Genomic DNA, 24204 nt, shown 5'->3' with positions numbered 1-24204 from the left:
TTCTAAGCAACTCAATTTACATTTTATTTAGTCAATAAGACTGTCAGCAGAAATCCAGTATTTAACAAGACTTGAAGCAGAAACGTTGCAGAGTATATCATCTTATATATACAGACTATTGCATCTTTTTTTAATAAGGATCCTACATAGATAAAGACAAGCCTGAAATACAGCTACAAATAGGAGAGAATATGAAAGCATCTGCTGTGTTCCAATATTTATTAATGTTACCATTGGGCTGGGACCAAAATCAGAATCCTTACACTTTCAAAAAGCGTCAGTCTTTTGTTTTGTCTTGTTTTTTTAATACTAATCTCCATATTTAGAATCTCTGTTTTAAATTCTGATTCTGAATCAACAACAAATCAATTTTGTCTCTGCAAACTTTGCAGAGAAGCCAAGTACTCATAAAATACAAACCAGTTTACTTCATAAGCTTTCATTGGGATAGAAATACGAAAGATTTGCGCTTTTATGGGGCTCCTAGATCACGGTTTAATGGGGGGGTGGGGGGGGGAGAAGGGCTCTTATTAACAAGTCCCATAAAAACCTATCCTACATTTTCAGAATACAGCTTCAGAGCTTTTATCTGCAGCTGGACTGAAAACAAGTTCAGTATGCACATCTGTGTGTATGTATGTAAATATTTTCCCCCCTTCACACACACGCACACATATACACACACAAATACAAACTTCTTCAAAAAAAAGTCATTCAACAGGTTCCCAGGTTGAAAACTCTCCTTCAGAAAAACCCACGTGGACATGGCCTTCTACCTACCCGTCCATTTACATATTACTTATGCCAGTTATTTGGGCCAATTCCCTTGTGCCCCATATTTTGGAAAAAATTGCTGTTTCAAATAGATTAGTTTTGAAAAGCCTAAATATCTTTAGAGAGAGAGTATCCTTCCAGTAATACTAGCATTGTACAAATATAAGTCAGTTTTACATAGTACCTTCGTCTGCGCAGAGAGCTGTAACTTTAATTATAGGGCAGCATAAGGAAGACAGACACCTGATGTGCCCTTTAAGCCTGCACACCAAGGACACTGATGGAGGGCAGAAATGAAGAACCAAAGCCGGACTGCAGTACCCCTCTCTTCTTCCCAAGTGCACAGGAGGGGACAAAGAGCGACAGAAAGAGTTTTATCTCTAGAATTCTAGCTCCAAACCTTCAACACGCTGATTACCATAACTAAGATATACCGGATATATCCGTGGCCTAAAAAAAAGGCTTTTAGCATAGCCCAGAAGACAGAATGTGACTGAATATTCACTACATACTTTCTGGTGCATTTCAGGACAATACCACAGAGTTTTGTTATGTGCTCTGGCAGGTCTTTCCATGACTACTGCAATACCACAAGGTGACTAGCAGCGAGCATAATCCACAATGGTTTTCATCTTATTTAGGTTACACTGCAACCTGTTTTATAACTGAACCCTTTGTAGAATTAAAAGCCAGTGGTGATTATCTAAATTCTTTCTACCATGTCTCAGTCTCCTAAAGGTATGTAGTTTTTGTGTATCATGTAATAGTGCTAAAGAATCGGGAGAAGTGGGGGTATATATCCTAATAGATATGGTTTCCCAATTACACAGCAAAAATTGAAGAACAAGATAAAGTTTTATTTGTGAAAGATAAAATCCTATTAATTAATTTCAAGTATGTGGCTTGATTTTCAAACACATTTCAATTTGTACTTTTAACTGTCATTATTATGTATGTATGACGCACACATTCTGTCTGTTGTATATATAACTGCCTGATTTCCAAAAAGCTGTCATGGAGCACAGACTTGCACAAGTATTACATATACATTTTCATTATGTTCACCTATTTAACTTCCTTTTTAAATGAGACAACTGTTATTTTAGAGCATCTTTCAAAATGCTATAAAAGAAGAATTGAATAAACATCCTAGTTTGAACACTGATGGTTACAGCCATCGTAAGTATGATCTCACCAGCTGGGGCCCTTCAGCTTCTTTTTATGTACTGAAGAGGTACATGGCACCCTAAAGAACAGCAGATGAAGAAAAGCCATAACCAGCATCAGCTAGAAAACAGCAGGTCAACCACAGCATCCAAGACCGAGCCCAGTGGCAAGCCCTATCCACACTGTCACGTTTCCTCTTTCACCATAACGTAAGCAGTAACAGCACAGTCCGCTAGAACCTCACCTCTACGAGAATAATCATTTGTGGATCTTTAAGGAGCTGACAGAGTAACCTGAAGGCCAATCTGGTGGCCAGACATCGGAGGAATGCAAAATCATAGCAGTGGCCATGTTTCTAAAGCCCATTTTATGCTGCAGACTTCTCATTTTATCAGCGTGTTTACTGCTATTTAAGTAAATACACCAAGTAATATTAAATTATGAAAATAGGGCAATTTAACAATTTGCGTAACATCTCCAGATTTCTTAGTCTTCATTTGTAACAAACATATTCACATATGATAAGCTTTTAAACTTACTGAATTAAGTTCTGTCTTGGTTCATGACATCTAAGTTTAGCCATTTAAAACTCAGGCAAACAAACTAAGCTCATTACCTGGAATGCAACAGCACTCCAGCAGTGGGGCAAATCTACCCTAAGATAGGCGAAATGAATTGCTCTCTGGAAATACCTCTCTCTCTGGTCTCCCTCGTCCCCTTTACTAGAGGAGGAGACTAGACTACCAGTTTGTTTTAGAAACAAACCCTAGACAGCAAAACTTAACTGAGATGAATGTCTCCAAATAGTTATTGCAGATTAATATGAAAAACAGTAAGTGTTTTTGTAGATAATAAAAAGCTAAAGCAAACTATCCATAAAACTATGTCACATATAATAAAAGATACAATCAACAATACTCTACAGCCCAACTGGAACATAAACAGCATAGGCTCTATCTCCAGGATTCAGCTTGTTTCCAGACAGCACCCATTTTTTACAAGACAGAGCACTACACTCCATCATTTGCAACCTATCTAGGAAACACGATACTGATAACATCGTATGTTTTGTCTTACGAGCACTGTTCAAAACCTCATGATGCAAATAAGGTAAACAAAATTCTGCAAATATCCATTCCATAATTATCTAATTTTTAGTAAAATAAGTATTTATTATCTGAAAAAGTATGTTTGTACCTGATGTGTCCTGTGAAACTGTGTATTTAATTTAACAACGCAGAAATTAAGTTTGTATCAAATTAATCTTTACAGAATTTTTAAAAAATGATTTATTACATCTAGCTTTTTGGCACTTCATCAGGTTAATGCATGCAAAATGCAACCTGCAAGAAAATAAATATATATATAAAAAATACTGTAATTAACTAGAAAAACAGAAATATTGTTGCATCTCAAACAAAACAAAAAACACTGTAAAACACTTCCATGAAGTAGAATAAAACATTCCTGTTATGTGAAAGCCTGAAAGTTACACTTATTCAGATCCCAGGATTCATACTACTGCTTCTCAAGTGTACGTGTACTTATATGGAATATATTGTTCTCTGAAGTGAGGAGAGGGCCCTATTTCATTAAAGTTAAACCCAGACGTAAGCTGAAATGAGAGCAAAATAATAGCTTGCACCATTGTATTCTTACAAGAAGCTACAGAATCCAGAATATAGGGATACAATCAAAACATTCCAGCTGTTATGAAAACACTTTATCCAGATGCTCAGTGAAACTGGCAAGAAATAGCACATATACGTTCCACGTATTAAATGTGCCATTTGCTTCCGAGAGCAAATGCAAAACACTTGATATTGATACACAAAGCCATAAAGAGCCATGTGCTACTGCTACAGAAAGGGTCATGTCTTATCCTCTTCTACAACTGCAGTCAGCTGATAAACGCTTGCCAAAAATAGATCCGGGCACTACCCACGAGCTGTTCTCAGCAGAATCCTCCAGGAGCGTTTCCCAGGCGGCCCAGACACATTCCCCATTTCTTAGGTCCCAGGACAAGTGGCTCAGCTTTTTGGCTAAACTATGATCTGAGCGTTTAGATTTGCAGTCTATACATAAAATAAGGGCGCCTTATTTGGGGAAAAGCTGTTTATGGTAAGAACAGCGATGACAATAAACAGGACAGGAAGCAGCTTATGGACGCCTAACAACGGACAATCGCACCCTGACTGCTCTTGCCTCACCTTGCGGGCTGCTGCTTACCCCGGCTTCTCCACTCCCTGCCGACAACTCAGCCCCCATCATAAAGGCGCTGAGCAATGACTAACTGTCTTGCAGTTGAGGTCCCCTGACATCAAGGAATTGGCTAAACCAAGACTGAAATAGAAGTCAGGGGAAAGGAAGCATGGAGAAGTGCAATTTTAAAAGAGGACCTGAGAGGGGATGATAAAAAAGATGAGGAAGGATCCTCAGCCAGAAAGAGAATAATCTGTTCTAATCTGGATTAAAAAATGAGATGGAAAGAAGAGAAAGGCAGACCAAACGGGAAAACGTAATGTCCATAAGTCCCATACTGAAAGCAGATGTTTCAGCTCTTCAGGTTGGGGCAGCTGTACATCACAGGGATGATGTTGATTAAGGTAAGGAAAATCCTCCAGAAATTCATAGGTTAGGTAGGATCCAATTTTAAAGAGTGAAGGAGCAAGGAAAATTAAAAAACAGAAAACAGTAAGAACAGTAACATGAATGCAGAGCAATGATAGAATATGCTAGGGAAGGAAGGAAAAATAAATAGAGAAATACAAGGAAAGAAGAAAATTTTCAACAATAAGAGAGGAATAAACAGAAAACATTTTCATCACATAAAAACTACTGACCAAAAGGGGTAAGTACTTAACTTATCCCCAAAATGTATTTACTTATCTTTTCAAATGCATAAGCCAAATATTTATATCCAGTTTTTATTGCCTCAATCTAAGCACTATAAATAAAGCCACATCAGAGAGTAGTGCACAGGAGCAGACATCAGCTTCTGGATGACAGACAGTATGAACACAGAGATTCTAGATGAGAAGATAGCATATTTATTTCCTGTGATAATTTTTTAAATTTTTATACTACCACATATCAAAATTATTTGGCTATTGTGCGTGCCAGTATACACCTTCTCGCTTCCTATAGCCAAATAATCACCATGCATTTTTCCTGGCTGTCAGTGAAGACTGGCCTCCAACAATAGTAATAAATAATAGCAGTGCTGACAATTAAGCAGCTATAAGATCACAGCTACTTAGCGGTTATAGAAACAATCACAGCAAAGTAGTTACTTGTCCTCTCTCCATCCAAGATAAAGCTTATTTCTCCATTAAAAGCTTTACACGTTGTCATCAGGAGGACAAGAATCATGGGTTATTGTGACACTGAAAATCCATTTTCTAACTTCTCCTATCAACCTAACTCAGAAAATTAGTGTAACATTCTTAATTACTATCCTGAAACGAGAAATCTGAGGTAATAAGCAAAGGTAGAGAATTTGAACAATATACTATTGGCCTTCAATCAAGCCAGTCACTTATACTTCAGTATACTTCCAGCATCAACTTTTGTTACTACGATATAGATGTTCAGAAAAAGAAATAAATCCACACTTGGAGGTAACAACTGCTAGGTTCTTTGTTCAATACATTCTTTAAAAATACTAAAATGCACGGATTGCTGCAATTCATTTAATAATATATGTGCCATTCATATTATAGGACAGCATAAGGAACACAAAAAAGTGATCAAAACTGGTAATTTTATGCAGTATGCTTTGTCCCACAAATCAAAATCTTCAAACTATTATGGAATAAAAGTCTGCCTTAAATTAAACAAAGACACTTACAAATACCTTTTTGTTAAGATGTTTATGATCTAGACTTTTAAGGAGCACATTAGCAGGGCTTGAGAATGCAACACTGATATTTAAAATTCCAGTGATCAAAAATACAAAAAAAAAATCCTACAATACATACCTATATCATATGCAAGAAAGTCAGCAGAAAAACACTTTGCACCATTACTCAGGGAAGTATCATTATGAGTGTTTCCACCAAAAATGAGCATAGCTCCATTGATTAAGACAGCTGAATGAAGATACCTTGCAAAACCACTCTCTTTCAAAATAGTCCTGCAAAACATGAGAATAAATCAATACATACAATCATACATGTGAAAAGTCATAAACACCTGAAGTATGTTATAGAAGAAAACAATATCTAAGACAAGGAAAACACTAAACTAAAGCAATTATTCAGTAAATATGATGAAACATATTCTGATTGTTTCTCAGATTAAGAATTTCCTCATGTTATATATACTTAGCATTCAATTAAAATGCCAAGCTTTCTATGAGAAAATCAGTTTGTCAAATGACTTATCTAAAATAAATATCAGGTTTACATTCTTCAGAGGAGATTAATCCTGTGGTAAATGTTAATGAAAATTAAACAAAAACCTCTGTATATTTTCATCTCTATTCTTACATAACCCTAGCACAATTTTTGCTAAAGGAATGCTTAGCCCATCCAAAGTTTTGGAAAAGGAGAAACATTTTTATTTGGGCACTCAGACCTGGAAAAGAAATGGTAGACATCATTCTGGTTATGATGAAAATATTTGCAGAGCTTCACAGATGCACTCAGGTTGCCAGATTCAAATATCCAGAATTTCACTTCAGAGAACTATCCACCGACATATAGAGCATCCTTGTCATTCATTTTGGCTTGCGTGGTCTGTTTGTGCCAAGGGAATGACACGGGCCGAAGAGTACCAAGGACTATTTGTACTCCATCTGTCTAATACTAGACAGATATGGAGCTAGTGAAAAGAACAAAATACAAACTTGATTTCGGCATGGCAAATATATCTTACCAAGGGAGAGAGTAGCCGTTTGTATTTTTTCCAACTTGAATCATTCAGGTAGAACAACTGTAGACACTTTTGTAAAGAGCTGCTTAGACCACAATGCAGATTATCGTTTACCTCCCCCAGCTAACAATCATTTAGGCATCTCACTAATCGAACAGTGTTCCAGATCAGACTTTTTCACTTGCGTGTTTGCACACTGCTTACATACACAATCAAACTGTATTGTCATTCATTTTCCGTAATGAACGTCCTGACTTGATAATCTTTCCTTCTGACTGCGCAACGTGATCTCTGTTGAGTCACACTGATAGTACTCAGTTCAATATTTTTTACATTATTGCGGGGTTTGGGCATGGGAGATTTTAAAATGCATCTCATTGTTTTGTCAAAACGATGTCAATTAATTAGTAAACGGGAGAGATTTTTAAACAATAAGAGTTTGCATGCTCAAACAAGCTGAGAAGAAGGCATTAAATGTAAGATAATATATTGTTATTCAAACATACTGCTCCCCCCCCAAAAAATTAATATCAATGGAAACATCAAAGACTAAATAAAAATAATTATGATTTTTTTATTCCTTAAAAAAAGCAATAAATCATTCCAGTCACCAACACATGCACTTTATCCCATGTGCTTCTGTTTTTAACCCTCCATATTGTGGGGGTTTTTTTTGTTTTTTTGTTTTTTTTTTTTTTGAAATGGGGTGGATTCTTGCTGTTATTTCTGATAAACGTACTTTGAAAATAGAGCATCACATAAAGGCCTTTTCCTAAACAGAATTAGCCTGTTGTAAGAATAGTTATGGTACTTGTCTGTGAGAACATGAAATTTAGTTTCAACTCATGATACTTATAAACATACAAAAATAGGAATAGCAAGAGAAAAAAATTATTTTAACAGTTATTTTCAGGTAGTAACGGAGGAATATTGTTGTTATGAGTGAAAAGAGTGATAACATACTAAAAGATATTGTCCTTAGAAGTGCTGACTATTCATTTCTTCCTAAGTCTTTTGCTTTACCAGTTTTCTACAGTCCCTGCCTTCTAGTTTACAGTAAGTGCTATACACCAGGCTCTGTCTTGACTATCCCACTCTGCAGCTGTCTGCAAAAAGTCCTCTTGCTAATTAAACCCCTAAAATGCCATACACCTTCCGGGGAAAAAACTAAAGACACTCTTCCCTCCACACCAGATATATCAGCAATCCCACCAGTTGTTCTTTGGGCTTCTGTCAACTGACTGCAGTGCCCCAGCCCCTGATCCCCACAGGGTACAGGCTTTTCCCCGAGTCTTACATATTGGGTGCTCAGTTACATTCCTCCTGCTAACAGTAACTGTTTCCCCAGATTCACCAGGCAGTGGATAAGAGAAACAGAGCCCATGAGAAATGCAGAGTGGGTGCGAGTGTGAGAGCGCGAGCGCGCCGTCGTGACTCCATCCCTGCCAGACAAGACCGAGCCAGCGGTGCACTCCTCCTCAGCTGGCTCAGTAAGCGTGGGTTTTGAATACTGATAAGATAATCATAGGAATGAAATCTTGTTATGTTTACTCTATCTATGTAATAGAGTATATTCACCTCTGTCCTCTCAGCCAGTTTTCAGGCCCACAGTACAATGACTGCTACTGTAAGAATAGTCATGAAATGAAGACAAATATAAGTCCTCTGCATGATGTAGAGTGCCACATTAGTTGCAGATAGCAACAGTCACTCTTAGTTATTAAACTAATAATAATAATAATATTCTAAGTTATTAATCATTGTATTGAACAATCCTTCAAAAGATGCCATATCACTTTATTCCGAGCAGAGAAACATCACCAGTTATTGGTAAGTATAATAAGAGAGCATCGTGATTCTAGAAATCTAAAAATAGATAAAAAGGAATGAAAAATGCTTCTATTCATGATGCCAACTGTCATGAGCCAGTGACATTTGAAATAAAGACTCTCAGTGAAATCAAAAATCACGTATTTCCAACAATCTGACCCGAAAGCAAGTCTTGGGTGCTTAAAGCTAGGTCATTAGTGCTCAAGGCAAATATTAAATTGCAAGAATAAAATGTTCTGAGAGATGTATGTTGATCTCAAAATATCTCTAAGGTAAGAAAAATTAAAGGTCAGTTTGTATACATTACACAGCATTCACAAATTACAGTAAATTTGAGGAACATGGAACTGACATATATTTACATATTATTTATATATTTATATGTTATATGAATAACAAAGGATCCCTATACCAAAAGCAAGAGTAATTTTTTTTCTTTTTTCATGCAGTTTTGTGAAAGTATCTTTCCAGAGTTCTAAGATTTGGGGGCTTCTTTATATCTTAATATGTAAATAAGTGCACATCAGCAGTATATTCATACCATGTGGAAACACTTCACATTATTTTTGCACAGCAGTTATCTGTGAATAGGAAAATCTTGTCTTAATTTGTACAATATGCAATAAGCCTCCTCCCTGCCATTCCTTCAGTGGGTAGCTCCATTAATCAGCTGGCTGGTGCCTAATCTCTCCCAACAATTCTTCTGTTGTATTGCACAATATGTACTGTAACATGCAAAGGATATGGAGCTGCCTGTATGACTTCACTGACACTTTACTTTTTACTTACATTTTCTTTTTCTGCGACAAATACTTTTTCTTTATTGCTCTTTCACCTGGTTTCCTACATTACAAACTCTACTTACCATGTCCTAGTATTAACTTCATATCTGTAAAGATCATCCACCAATCCATATTTATTGCCAGGTAGTGCTTTGTATCCACCATGGACATAAACAGATTTTGTCAGTTCGTCATAGACACTAGTATGACCATATCCACCTTGCACAATTGCTCCTTTTGTTTCTGGCACAAGCCAAGAATTAGACCCTGGAATAGATGTATAAAAGACAGATTTAAATCTTAATATTGCTAACGCAGAATAGTAGAAGAATATGTAAAATAGGTCATTACTGCTATAATCCTAAATACACCAATAACAAGGGACTCCCTGTAGAGAATAATTTTACACCAATGTATCAGAACATCTACAACTGGATAATGCTACTAGTCTGTTATCTGGTATTCTTAATTAAATCACAAATACAATGTTAACAAAGAGCGACAGGTATCAGACAGTATCCCATACTCCTCCAAAATTCAACACACACACAAAAACCGCAAAAAAAAAAAAAAAAAAAAAAAAACTTTTGGTAAATAGAAAATGAAGACTTAAGACACATTCTCACTCAACCTTAAAACTGTCCCACCTGAGGGACAGACAGTCTCTGTGCGCAATTGTGATTAAACCACTCACAGAAGCATGGCAGAAATAGAACTGTTACAAGCTGTGATCTCATGGAAACATGCAACTGCAGATAGCTGAAAGTATACACTGGATACAGGCAGAAATTTTGCTAGTAAACTATTAGAACTATTAAACTAAAAGCAGTTTCCAATCATTGCTGATTAGACATTTAACTGCATCTATTCAGTCGCTGAAAACCTCCACAAGGATAAATTTGATAGGAGCTCATTCAGAGGTACGCTTATTCTTAAATCCACTTTTTATATCACATCATTAACATCATTAATAGCAATAAAGAAAGAGTAAATAAAACTATTCACAATAACTACTCATACTGAAGAATAAAATGAATCCAGGTTAAGTGATTTGTCATTGCTTGTGGCCTGCAAATTTCCAATTTTCTCCATCTTCCCAACTGATGACATAATAAGCCACCTAAAGAGCTAGAGAGGAAGGAAGTATTTCCTGTAGAAGTCAGCCTATTCAAAATTTACAGCTTGTGTAAGAGGGTTAGTGAGGCGCCTGTTGATATGCCTTTCTATCTCCAACCACATTCTCTCTTTTCTTTTTTTTTTTTTTATTTAAATATTGATCAGTCCTAAAGACTGGCATATATGCCTGTCAGGAAAAAAAATTATTTCTCTGCACAAACTTACATGATGGTGTTGATTACATGCACAATAGAATATTTTGCATTTGTACTTCACTTGTTCACATAGCATTTAGAATATTTTTACAGTAAAACTGCATATTACATAACTTTATATGACTTGTGCTGAAATAGCAGAAGACTGTTCCTTCTTGTATAATAAAGAACATACGCTATGGATATCTAACTGTATTTGAGAAAACAGGTCCATAGACATCTCTTTGAAATAAAAGTCAAAAGGAGTATCAGAGTTTCTATTTCTGTTTCTATTTCTAAAATTCTGTTAAGCTGTCTGAACTTTGACACTGAAAACTGCAACATAAACACGCAATTTTGGTTTCTCTTTTGCATTTCTTCAGCATCTTGAATATTGACATATTCAGTACAAAAAAGGCAGTTTCTGTAGCATGTCTGTCTGAATGCAAAGACTTCTCTAAGCAGATGATCCCTTTTATTTATTTTAACTATTCAATGACATGGGTCTTCACTCATCAATAAAGTAAATTCTTTTCAGGCAAATCCAATTATTCTTGGAGACATTTACATAACTATGCCCCTACCCAAAGACATCCCACTCTTTCTATCCTGAGATCAGATGAACTACTTGCTTGACCAAATCAGTCATGTAAAACCCTGAAAACTCAACAGCTTAAAAACCCAAATTAGCCTAGAATTGACAGATTACTACTCCAACTTCCTGCTTTATAAGAGAAATATCTCTAATATAAACAAACAATTTTTTTAATTATTTCTCAGGTTTAAATCTCATAAATCTGATGGAGAGTGTAAAAATATGGTCAAATGAATTTTCAAAAATCACAAAAACAGAATCCCTCCACTTTGACTTGATTCTACTTTTCACCTGTAATTTGAATCTTATCAATAAACATGATATTGTTCATCAGCATTTGGGCAATTTTCTGGAGGATTCTAGACAAGCTACTGGGATAACTTCAGACAATCAAGTCTGCCAGCTATCGACTCATGGACAAGGTTACATGCTGCAATACTCTGATCGCTTTGGCCAAACAGAATCAAGTGCTACAGGTCCAACTGAATGATGATCAAGCAAAGAATAATAATAAAATAAGTAGAAAGGACGGAAATAGGTGGAAAAAGAAATTACAGCTGAGATAGCAGCAGAACTCAAGGCATTTGATGTACTCAAGGTGGGGATACAACTCCATGCCAAACCTCTGATGCACACGGCATGGGAAACTGCAGGTCCAGTAGCAAGCACTTTAAACAAATCCCAGGAGATATTACTAAGAATAGCAGTGGTAGTGCTCACACCAAAGAGAAGAGGGAGGAGAGAGATGATCTGCACAAATACCAGTCTTAATCTGGCCTCAGAAATATGCAAAGGTTAAGAACAAAGGTGTAAAAGAGTAAAAATAGATATGTTTAAATAATGGGAAATTACTTTACAGGACAATATAAGTGTACCAAGCAGTTTACATTACACTTACCTAAAAGCAAATTATCTACACAAGAGACCATACAAAATGTCAACTCTCTGGCCTTCAGTAATGTCCTTAAACATAATGTAACAATGGGAAATTAGTAAATAAACCATACCAACTGAAGGTGATTTGGGCACTGATAAAGAAGCAGTAATGAGCAATATTGAAAGGCACTGGGATTACTAGTGGGGTTCAGCTGTAAGAATGACTGCATTTTGTAACGCTATCGCAAATTTAAGATGTGACGATGGCCTAAGTTTAGGCACTATCAGTTCACAGAAGCAGCAGAATAACATGCAGAGTGAATTGGATGATCTTGGCTACTGAAAAAAATAGATCAAAATTTGATAATAACTTAAAGATATTGTGCATAACTATTAGCACAATGATTATGAAAGTCTATAAAAGGGAAGCTCACCACCTCGTAAGGACTGAGAAGAATATGTAGGTGCACTATGTCATTGGAGAAAGTCTCTGAGCCATTAATGAGCCATTCATGCCATTTTCATGGTTGTGTCATCTTAGTATATCTCAAGCGAGGTGTTCCCAATAAAATAGGATTACAGTTATTTAGCCAGACACTGGTGAAGTCTCACCTGAAATATCTCACAGGCATTTCTAAGCATCTATGTCCAGGAAAGATGAACTCACTGTGGAAAAGGTGCAGAGCTGAACTATTAGAATGACAGAGGAATAGGTGAGGTAACCTTAATTAGTCTAGCAAAAAGGAGGATTGGTATCTACAAATATATGCAAAAAGAATAAATGCCAGGAAGGGAGATCAGCTGCATACACTGCAACAATATATAACCTGGAACACAAACGGATATAAACTAGCCACTGAAAAAAGTAGGCTAAGATTTAGACAACGCCTAGCCACTAAAATTACAAGTCCTGAAATTATCTTCCAGCGATATTGTGAACAAAAAAACCAAACTGCTTTAATATCAATCTTCATGTATTATTGAAAATAATTCTAAAATACGGTGTTCACCTTAAAAAAGTACTAATCTCAATAGCCAGGGTGATCCCTCCTATGCTTTTGGTCATATTAAGTTAATCACATCCAAAGTCGTAACACATTTCCATCAGCAAAGCAAGGGAAATAATAAACAGACTAAACCTTACTCTTTTTCAGTTCATTTCTTTGCATAAAACTAACTCAGCAGGCCAAAGCAAGAAGAACTACCTATTTCAGCACTTATCATTTTATCAGCGAAAGTAGAATAAATAAAATATCTTTTTGAGGTAAATATATATATACAAAAATATATATTTATATTATACATAATATAATACATTATATATATAATATATATGTATTATATATGAAAATAAAACATATAAAGGTGTTTCTAAAAAAAGGTTTGAAAAGATTGAAGATTTTTATATTCCATAAATCTGCTAAAATTCAAAGGTAAGGTACATGCATTGGCCTGACCCTTACAACAACACAACCTTCGAACAGAACAGGTAAAAGGAAGAAAATATCCAAGAAGCTCATTTCCCAGCTTCACTTCATTGCATTGACAATAAACTAAATTCTTTCTAGCAACTATGAAACTCAAGCTAATTTACAAAAAAAGAGGAAGTACGCATTACATTATAGAGCTATCTCTTTTAACACTGCTTCAAAGAAACATTCCTTTTAAGAGCAATCTACAACCTACTTCTGAAAAGGTAAAAACAATTTTAGGCTAAAAAAGAAAGTGATATGTTTCTAAGCCAAAGAAACCTCTGTCTTCCAAAGAAAAAAAACTTTCTTAATATTTATATTTATTAATACAAATTTAGAAACTTTCAGAAAGATTTTTAGAAACTTCAACTAAAACAACACTAATATTATATTCACCTTCAAAATGACATTGAGATTTTCAGAAGGTTTATGAGGTATTGCTAGCCTAAAGGGAAATAAATTTCCCTGGGGAGTAACCCAGAAAAGCTTTATGGTCCAAGTTGGTAAAACAATTCACATAATTCCCATACCAAGATTTATTGGTTCCTCAAAAGCCATAACTCTGAGTACAGCAAGAAAGGACAAGGGGAAGCTCCTTTGCTCTTGCAACAGCCACCATACCTTTGGAGTAGAAAGGAATTCCCCTGCTTTCACAAACTGAAAATCTGGCTGCAGATCATGTCTGATTTTTCTACCACTTATTTGCCTTTGATGCAAATCACTTTCTTCACTAGTCTGACAACGTCAGAGAAATTTTCAGACCATGCACACATTAGATAGATTAACATGTTTTGTTAAAAAGAACTGCATAGCACAATACCTATGTGAAAAGCTAGGGAGTCCACAAATAATTAAAACATTTTTAGGTGGTTCTTGACCCAAGGCCTACTGAAATCAGGGTCTCAGTACCTAAAGCAGACTTTAGCACCAGATTTCCATATATCGTAACACGAGTAGATCAATAGGAGTTTCAGTTAGTATGAACCAAAAGGTCTGATGTTCTACACTGTGCCCATTCCTTTCAGTAAACATGTGGTAAATACTTGAAAAATAGCCTTCATTAGAACTAAAAGCCATGGCTGATAACATTTAAAATGAATAAAGTAGCACAATGTGAAATGCTACAGCAGTGTGTGTTTTCAAAACGAGCAGAGAGGGGAAAAAAGGGACTAACTTTTCTTTGTACGAAGTCAGAAGCCCTTCTTGATAACTTTTGCTTTGTAACTGATGCTGTTGGGTTCAGAGCAGCATCTCCATCACTGCCAGTGCCCTCCGAGTTTGGAGTCTGAGCTGCTAAGTTCCAAAAAAACTAGTCCTAACCACCACCTGCAATTTCATGGTTAAAAATGATCCTAGAGCTGCAAAACTGTAGATAAATGCTGTACCTGGCACAAAATTCAGGAAAGTTTGCCACAAAATTCATTTAACCTTGTGAGAAGGGAACGTGGGAGAGTCAATGAGGTTAAATATAACATGAGAATTATCAACTGCAGAAATTGTCCAACTACAGCACATAGACCACGTTCTGCAAAGCACTGCATGAGCAAATAATCCTTCACCACATGAGTAGATTCACTGAAATCAATGGGTTTCCACAGTAAGACCCTATATTGTTACAATTTTACTTTATATTTAACACAATAATGAAGCACACTTTCTCCTAAAAACTAAATTTCCCACCAGCATATGATAAAATTATTATCTTCGAAAGGAGACATAAAAAGTTGAAATTAATTTAGACCCACAGAGCAAAATGTGTTTTCTGCTACTTAAAGTTTATAGCCATTCATTGAAAGGGATTTTCTGTTTGTTTGTTTTTTAAATATGCTTAGTTGTAGATAACAGTCCTTTTTACTAATCCTGCACAAGTATAGCTCTAACATATTAAGGAAGTTTTAAAATAGGAAAAAGTTGTACATTTCTATCATGCCAGCAATAAAATATTCCACAGACAGAGAAAATTTTACATTGCAGAGTGAATCATATGCTGCTTTTTTTCTTCCTTCTTCACTATTAATCTAATGAATAATACCTAAGAACAATTTTTGTACTTCTGCTCCAGACTAAGAAAGAAGCATGTGATATTCAACATTGCAGCAGACATTAAGATGAATGATCACTGAGAATACTAGAGTAACTTTTCTCTGTTTTTTTTCTTGAAGATTTATTTTAAAAAGATTTCTAGTAGTTTTTTCTTTTTGATTCTTTCAGAAATTAAATATTTTTTTAAATGGTCATTAATCCCTTGCCTTAACAAACCTTAAAATGTTGTAGAGAAACATTATTCTGAAAAGATTAAATTTTCAGAGTAGTTGCACACAATTTTATGAAATTTATCCATTTGGACAAAATGTGTTGTGACTCCCTTCCTTCTGTTCCCATTCTTTTTTCCTTGTTCAGCATTGTTACAAACTTTAATGTTGTCATGAGACATAAGATGCCAAGAACTCTCTGATTACAAGGTTTGAATGGATTTCCCCACCCCAAAAAATCTATATAGTGTTTCTATACATATGCAGTCACACACACATACAAAAAGTCAAATGAAACACCTCCAAAAAAAGTACAATGCTTCAACCTAAAAATATTACATTTTTCATGCATGTATTTTGTGATTGTTTAAATAACTTAGAAAGTTGGATCAATTCCATGGAAAATAAGAATAAAAAAGGCAAGAGAAGATTAGCATTTGAATTAATGGGCATATTAATATTCTTAAAGATTCATCAGAAGGTGTATTTTCAAAATTTTTCTACAAGAACAATATCTCAGAAATACCATGTATAACATAAAGCACTACAGTTTGTACTGTCTTGCAATTTATCTGAGTGTGAAAAGTTTATTTCATTCTAAAACCTAAAATCACCCATAAGAAAAGCTTGCCAGTTTGCAGGAGGAATCTCACAGATGTAGCAAATTATTTATGAAAATTGTCATTAATTATCTTTCATTTCTACTAGTAGCAACAATTGTTTGCTTTAGAGAGAACCCTAAAACTACTAATGAATTAAGGTTATTAAATTTTGAAAATCAGAATGAAAATATTACAGAACATTATTTAAAGCCTCAAAATAGCCACATTCTTGTAGTAACTACTGTGCATTTTGTTCCATTTTATTTTTTCTTTTTTGCTCTATTTACTCTTTTCTAGTCCATCTACTCTGTGGTAAAAACGAGCAAGTTTTATCATAACAATAACCACTGTGTGGAATTTCAAACTGTGTGGTTTCAAACTTTGCCTCCTTTAGAGTCCCACAGCCATAAACATGATAATGCATATCCAAAGCCAGTCTACCTCAAACATGTATGAAACACTACTGATTAACAAGAAATCTGATCTACATAATTTAAATGAAAAAAAAAAAAGATGAGATTACATTTACTTGGTCAAAAACATATTTATCTTTCTAAAAGCAACAAAAGCGTTCTTCAGTTAAAAAAAAAAATCAGGAAAACAAATTTTACCAGTACACGATAAAAACGATTTGAAAGTGACTTACTGATGTAGTATTCTTGCACAATGCTTGTATAACCATATATGGCAGAGTATCCAAAAATGATGATCATAACAACATCTCTGCTATCCAGCTCTACTATGTGTGCTGAATGACCCTCCACGGCATATTGCTGGCCATGTACAAGTACTGCAGGAGTTCTGGTACTCCATGTTTGACTGTGTATGTTGAAAATCCACAACTCATCAGTAACATTCCCATTATTTGTTTCAATTTTGCCTCCATACATGTAGATGTCTTCCTGTAGAAATTGGAAGGGAGAGAGGATAGGGAGAATTAATGGATTAAAGAAACAGATAACATTTGAACTGCATAATTCTGCACTGTATATTTCATAACTGAAAAATCTGATATAAATCTTCACATTTAACTGACACTAAGTTAAGCAGCTCAGTATCAAGACTTAATCCTAGACAATTATATTTAAACTAAAGCAACAATAATGATAAAGAGAGTGTTTCACAGAAAAATAAATCCAAACATGAAAATGACACTAAAATGAATCTCAACCAGATTACTACAGGCAGAAAAACTTTAATTACCTGGTTCTTTTAATTCATAATGCAGCTTTCTATTAAAAAAGACTGAATAGAAAGGATTTTTTATTGTTTATATCTTACTTACAATACACTAAGCCTTGTCTATGGGGATTTCATTCTGTGTGTGTGCAAAAGATCACACACTGTTTTAATAGCAATGTAACTTAAGTGCTGATAAACCTCAAAATTGGAGCCTAAAGAAAAGGGATGATGTGTACAGCATCCTCTTATACACATTTGCTAACATCAAATTACATAGGGCAGCACCCTGGGCTCTTTTAAGGGGAAGCAAAATAGATTTTGCAGTCTTCATGGATCATGTATCTCAAACAGCAGTGCTGTCCATTTTGATAAGTAATGAATGATTTACTTAAATATTGAAAGCTGACTCTACCATGTGAGCTCAAACATCACCAAGAGAAGTAAATCAAGATATAGAAAGGAATAAAATTATGGAATGAATTCGAACTTGTTAGCCTCACAGATTGGCACATCCTTCAGGGACAGTTTATCCTTGGTGGAAAAGACTACCTCCACTTCTGAGAATGATACTTGATGTGTCTTTGATAGGACATATCAGGTCCACATGCACTCTGCAACCCATTTATATCATTTTTGTAGAGATGGCAGTTGTCTTCTACATATTGAAATATTCTAGGCTTGTTAATATTGATTTAATATTTAATATACATGCAGTAATTCAAGATTTCCCTGGAACTTAACATGTTTTTCCTCTTTTAGGAAAAAAAGCAGATTTGCAAGATCTAAAAGAACAATACTTAGCTACTCTCGCTGCACCTGGAAACTCTACATTGTTATGTAAATTCTTCCCACATTCCAAAAGAGTCTCATCTAGTAGCACCTAGACTGTACATATACATTAGTATATAAATCAGTTTTCTTTCTATATATTAAGAAGACTCAAAAATTCATAAGCACATCTGTTCTCTATGCTTACCTCAAGTTTCTAAAAGTTTGGTCAAACCTGTACTTGATTCAGAAATTTTTGGAATTTTTCCTCAAGCTAAATATAAGTATGCAGTTATGATACAGAAATACCAGATTTGATAATGTAGTAAGTATTTATAGACTGATAATATGATTAGATAATCTAATAAGTATTAATCAGCATTTATATAAATACTTGACAAACACCCGCAAGATGTACATGATGTCAACCGCCCTTAATATCTCCAATAAGTATAGAAGAGATTCACTAAATCATCCTGCTTCTGTACCTCCAGCTGCCTCATATCTTTGATAGAAACGAGAACTTAACATGTGGTAGAATTTGGCCATCTGCAAGGCAAGACAAATCTGTTCAACATAATGAAAAAATAGCATATGCAGAAACTTAAGGACTATACATGAAGATAAAATCTACAGCAACATCTTCCCAGGAGAAATCACCTTGTTCCATTTTCCTTCATTCTTTTGGTTTTGGTGGACAACAAGAACAACAACCCACACCCCAATGACACACGCCTTCTGCAAGTTTAACAGCAGTTTTTTAAGTTATAATGAAAACCATCTTCTCAGGAATTATTTGCCTCACACAATTCCCTGTAATTCCCTGTCTAGCAAATATCAGATAACTAAATTTAAGTTGTTGATACTTAATATTTTGTGTCACAACATCTTTTGCAACTTTGACATCGCAAACTTTAAGAGCCCTATATAAGCATATGAATATTTTTGACCAATAGCTTGAATCTAACATGGACAGAAAGCCCAACCATGCAAAATTTACTTAAGTGACCAGAGAAGGAAAGTCAAGTGAAGTGAAAGTGAAAGTATAGTTTTAAATTAAAGGAAATGTCAAATATTATAAGACTGCATAGAATTTTGACAGGTTTCCTAAATTAATCTGTTTGAACTGCTATAATAAGGACTGAATACAGTGCAGAATATATATGAATAATAAAAAAGGGGAAATGTGCATTTAAAATTATTTAAGAAGTTTCTTAATTTGGAAAAACAAATACAAGCCTAACCTATGAAAATGTAGAGTAGTTCAGCTACTGCATTCCACATAAAAATAAGCAAGTATTATTTTAACTGGCAATTATGTACATATATGTTGATTTATTAGATCTAGTTAAATATATTCACATGCAAAGTGGCTACACATTCAAATGTTGGCAGAATGAAACTCTTCAACTCTGCATAGCTTCCCTTGTCTAGAACCTGAATTTTTCCTTTTTGACCATCTCTAAGGAAACGGTAAAATAAAAACTGAAGAAGGAGGAAAAATTAAACTAATAGCTACTGCATAATTACACTCTGTTTGTGTCAAAATCATCTTTAACGTCTTACATATTTTAAAGTTTTGGAACTGTTTTATAAGCACATACAGAAGACAGAATTATTAGTTTGATTTTAGAGGACAAAAATATTTATAAAACACAGTACCCTGAATTTCTCAGATGAATTATATTATTAAAACACAAGAACCTGGCTCCTTTCCCATAAGCATTTAAGTAGAATGGCTCAAATGATAATACTACTAAAAAGCAACTGATCCTTTTCAAGAAAATGATCATGTTGGTGTCCACAGGGCTCTAACACTGACTATACGCTCTAGCCTATAAGCTACCATAGATACTAAATTTCTCCAGCACAAATTATCAGGCAAGATACAGTAACCTGACATTTCACTTTGCCATCTATTAGGAATAGGTAGATTAGAATAGATTCCTCTTTTTGCCTGGGCTACTCAATTCCCCCATTTAAATTGTTTTAGTAACAAAGATCACAATTCATGTTTCAGACTTGCTGTTTAATACTGTAGCTTCATTTATTCTGTTGAGCTACAATTTTTAGCAGAGGAGCTAAAAATGAGATTTCATAAACATTCTCAAAATTTTGAATAAATAAAAATAAATACCTGTATTAACTAAAATTCAGCATCTTTGATGCTTACTTGACTTGAGTCTTCATGCCATTCCTTTTCCCCTCTGTAAGACCAACCAGTTGACTAAATTTAAAAAGGTTTAAAAAAACCAAACAAACAAAAGAAAAACCACCCACACTTCACTATTTTTCCTCACAATACTTCAGCAATTTAACTAGACTAGGTTCCTGTGGCTGAAGCAATAGAACCTGCTGCATAACTGAAGCAATTTTTGTAGTGTATCCAGAGAGTAGTTCTCATGAACTCATGAGTAAATATGATGAGCAAACAAACAAAAGTATTAAGATACGACCTCGTGAATGGTCCCATACACACATTCTTGGTCAGCATTACTGCTGTTCAAGACAGTATCCCTGATAAACACCAGGAATTCTCATTTTACAGATACTGTAACAGAGGAATATACTAATCCAGCACAACTAGATTTTATCCAAAGTCTAAAATCATTTTTTAAATCGTATCAAGTGTTTCTCGGCAGTAATTAGCAATGGCAGGTAGTGATAGATAGAAGCCTTTCCAATGACATCCTCAGCTCCTTTTCTCTCTCAATTCCTCCAAGAAAACCATAACAAAAAACTCTCATTGATGGACCAGGATGACAGCTTTAGAATGCCTACAGAATTTGCAACATTTGGTGAAGTTTTCAAATCAGATAATATTAAATTGGCTTTACAACTATAAGGCAATGGAAAACTCTCCTATTGTACCATGTACTACAGTAAGACTAGAAATTATCATATGTTAACATGAGACTCAGGGAAACCATCTGACACTAACTCATCCATTGCAAATCAATTTTTGCATTTAATATGTAGCACCTGGGTCAGGACTGTCTAATACCTCCTCCTCCCTTCCCCAGACCATTAACTCCTTTAATATGGTACCACCATCAGGAATATTTATTTTTTCTGTTATATCAAAAGAACAAAGATGAATAATCAACATCCCCACCTGATCCCATAATCCTACCACCAGATCAAGGTGGACAGAATGGAAAGCAGACCTCATTATAATTACATCTTCTTTAGAAAAAGGTCTCCCTCCCCCAGTCTGCTTTATTATTCTCAGCTTATTGTGGAACTACATGCATGCTGAATAAGAACCTGAGTAAGACACGCTGCATTACAAAAGGAGCATATTATAACCTAAGCTTCCAAACAGGACCAAATTCAAGACAGCACATATTGCAGCAGTTTATATCTCAGATGGTATACCTCATCAAGAGCCCTGGCACTTTACTTCTTTATTTCCACTGATTTCAAAATTGTTTCTGGCTGTAGTTAAAGATTTTACTTCAAAGAGCATTCATTTAAGTCTGTTTCTATACATCTTAAAAGTCAGTAGTTTTTTCCTGGACTACAGTGGTGTTCAAAATATAAGACAGGAAAGTGAGGTGGCATGCTTTTGGAAAAGGCCTAAATTTGAAATTTACTTCTTTGCATGAACATTCCTACATTCACAGAAAACTAGCCTGAAAAGTGTGGGAAGTGTCCAAAAAAAGCTATGCAAGCAGAGATTTAATATCACTGAAGGTATAGTTGGAATTTTAGCAGTGATGTCAGTCTTATTTCCTACAGAATATTTGGATTAAATACATTGAAAGGAAGGAATAAGTAATAAAAACTGCATAGAAGAGTATTAACCATGCATCTGCTTTCAGACTTACTAGACATAAAAGCCAATAATGCCTAAGCTTCAACTTTCAAACTAATTGGAATATAATGTCAAAACAAGTAATGAAAATTATAGCATTTTTACAAAAAGAAACCAGTCTCTTGATGAGTAAGGCCCATTGAATTGAAGATGAACTCTGAACAGGCTCTGGTTTACACTACATGCAAGTGTGTAATGGCTCATCTTATCTAGTTCTCAACCACATCTGAGGTCTTCTGCAGACCAGAATTAGAAAGCAAGCTGTGCATGGATAGGATGTAATTGGAAGGCATAAAATAATAATCTATGTTCATTGGGGGTACAACCTGCTAATAAGAACTGAATAGTTAGGAAAGACTTTTCATTACTAGAGCTATTCCAAATTATACCACAATAGCCTACAAAAGTATGCATATAAAAGAATAACAATAGTACACCAATTGGCAAAAGACACTGTCACTGGTAATTAAGCAAAAAGAGCTTTAACTCTTTTTTGTTTTGTTAACTCTAGCCTATGATTAGATTAATAAAAATACCAAAAGAGATATACAGACTCAACATCAATATCCATTAATTAGGAAAAGGCATCAAAACAATCACCTTTCTTTAAAAAAAGCTTCAAAATTAGAGGTAACATTAATAAGAACCAAATAAATCAGATCAAATTTGACTACATACAGAATGGTCCATATACTGGGAAACATATTTTACAATCACTATTATGTCAGCCTGCCTGCTTTCTTCATTCTTTATTTTCTAGGAATCTAATCTCAGTGTCCAGTCATCCTTCCACTGCCTTGGGACTACTACTAACAGTTTAATTATGAGGTCAAATTTTGTGTATTTCCCAGTCTACTTTATTCCAGGGATCCTATATTTTCAATTTACTATCTAACTTCCTGTCTAGTCACTGTTTAGCAAAGCTGTATGTAAGAACTTTTAAAACCTCAGAAGCCATTCCCTCCAGTCTCGTAATAATCTACTTCTATGAATTATTTCAAAGTACGTTGACATTTTGGGGGATCAAGATGCCTGGAACTACATATAATGTTTGAGAAATGGGGAAAACAATTGCTAACAGAGATAGATAATACCCTTCCAAAAACCAGTCTGAAGAAGCATTGAAGGTCATACTATGTAACAGTTGGTCTGAAAGCAAGAATACTTTTACATCTCTCCTCTCCTCTGTAAATGCAGAAGAAAGTCTTAGTCACTTGTTGTAACTATACATCAGTGGGAGTCTTCTGATCTTTTTTTCTTCAGAATAAAGAAGTACAGTACTTCAATTTTAACTAAAGAAGCTTTCTGAGGGAAATGGGCACAGTAACTTATTTCATTCTCCACAGAGTCAATTATATAGCTTCAATTTACCTTGCACCACAATCAGGCAATACTAGCTCTATGGTCTTGTGCTAGGCTTTGAAATCTCAGGAGCTGATGTCAAAAACTTAATCTAATTTCTTCTCTGTGGATATTTTTGTTCTCAACTGAAAAGAAAGTGTTACACAACCACTTGTATACAGCTTAAAACACAGCTCAAAACTGCCATCTCTAGGTATTATATAATGTTCTGTCTCTTCATAAAAAAAATTTTTGTTTTTCAAGAGACTGAACATCTGAAAAGACAAATAGCAGACTTTATCATAGTAACATAATTTAAGAACTTATTTTAAAAGCATGTAAATTTTCAACTGGAAAGTTTTTCACCTCATACGATCAGCTCCTTTTAGCCTCTGCAATTTTTGACATCCGACAGAATCACCAGTACAAGAATATATTAGTTAATTATTTATTTTACATGATTGGCCCCATGTTCATTATTAGTAGATTCTAATTACTAATTAATATGTCCCTTAGACAACAACAATGAATTGTTAACTACACTCTTGCTTGTAATTTTCA

The 24204-nt window shown here is 34.8% G+C and overlaps 1 protein-coding gene across 5 annotated transcripts in view; it reads right to left on the bottom strand.

Annotated features, from left to right (window-relative positions):
- ATRNL1 (attractin like 1) overlaps window positions 1-24204 on the bottom strand; it is a 567608-nt gene that overhangs the window by 463287 nt on the left and 80117 nt on the right. For all 5 annotated transcript variants that reach the window (XM_026096163.2, XM_026096166.2, XM_064514272.1 and 2 more), the window contains exons 9-11: window positions 17182-17437; window positions 9512-9695; window positions 5922-6076 (exon numbers count right to left, since the gene is read on the bottom strand). In XM_026096163.2, coding sequence (XP_025951948.1) covers window positions 5922-6076; window positions 9512-9695; window positions 17182-17437 — 595 coding nt within the window. The remainder of the gene's footprint in view (window positions 1-5921; window positions 6077-9511; window positions 9696-17181; window positions 17438-24204) is intronic.

This window comes from Dromaius novaehollandiae, chromosome 6 (genome assembly GCF_036370855.1).
Source record: "Dromaius novaehollandiae isolate bDroNov1 chromosome 6, bDroNov1.hap1, whole genome shotgun sequence".
Classification (NCBI taxonomy): Eukaryota; Metazoa; Chordata; class Aves; order Casuariiformes; family Dromaiidae; genus Dromaius; species Dromaius novaehollandiae.
This window is presented reverse-complemented; position numbering and strand designations above follow the sequence as displayed.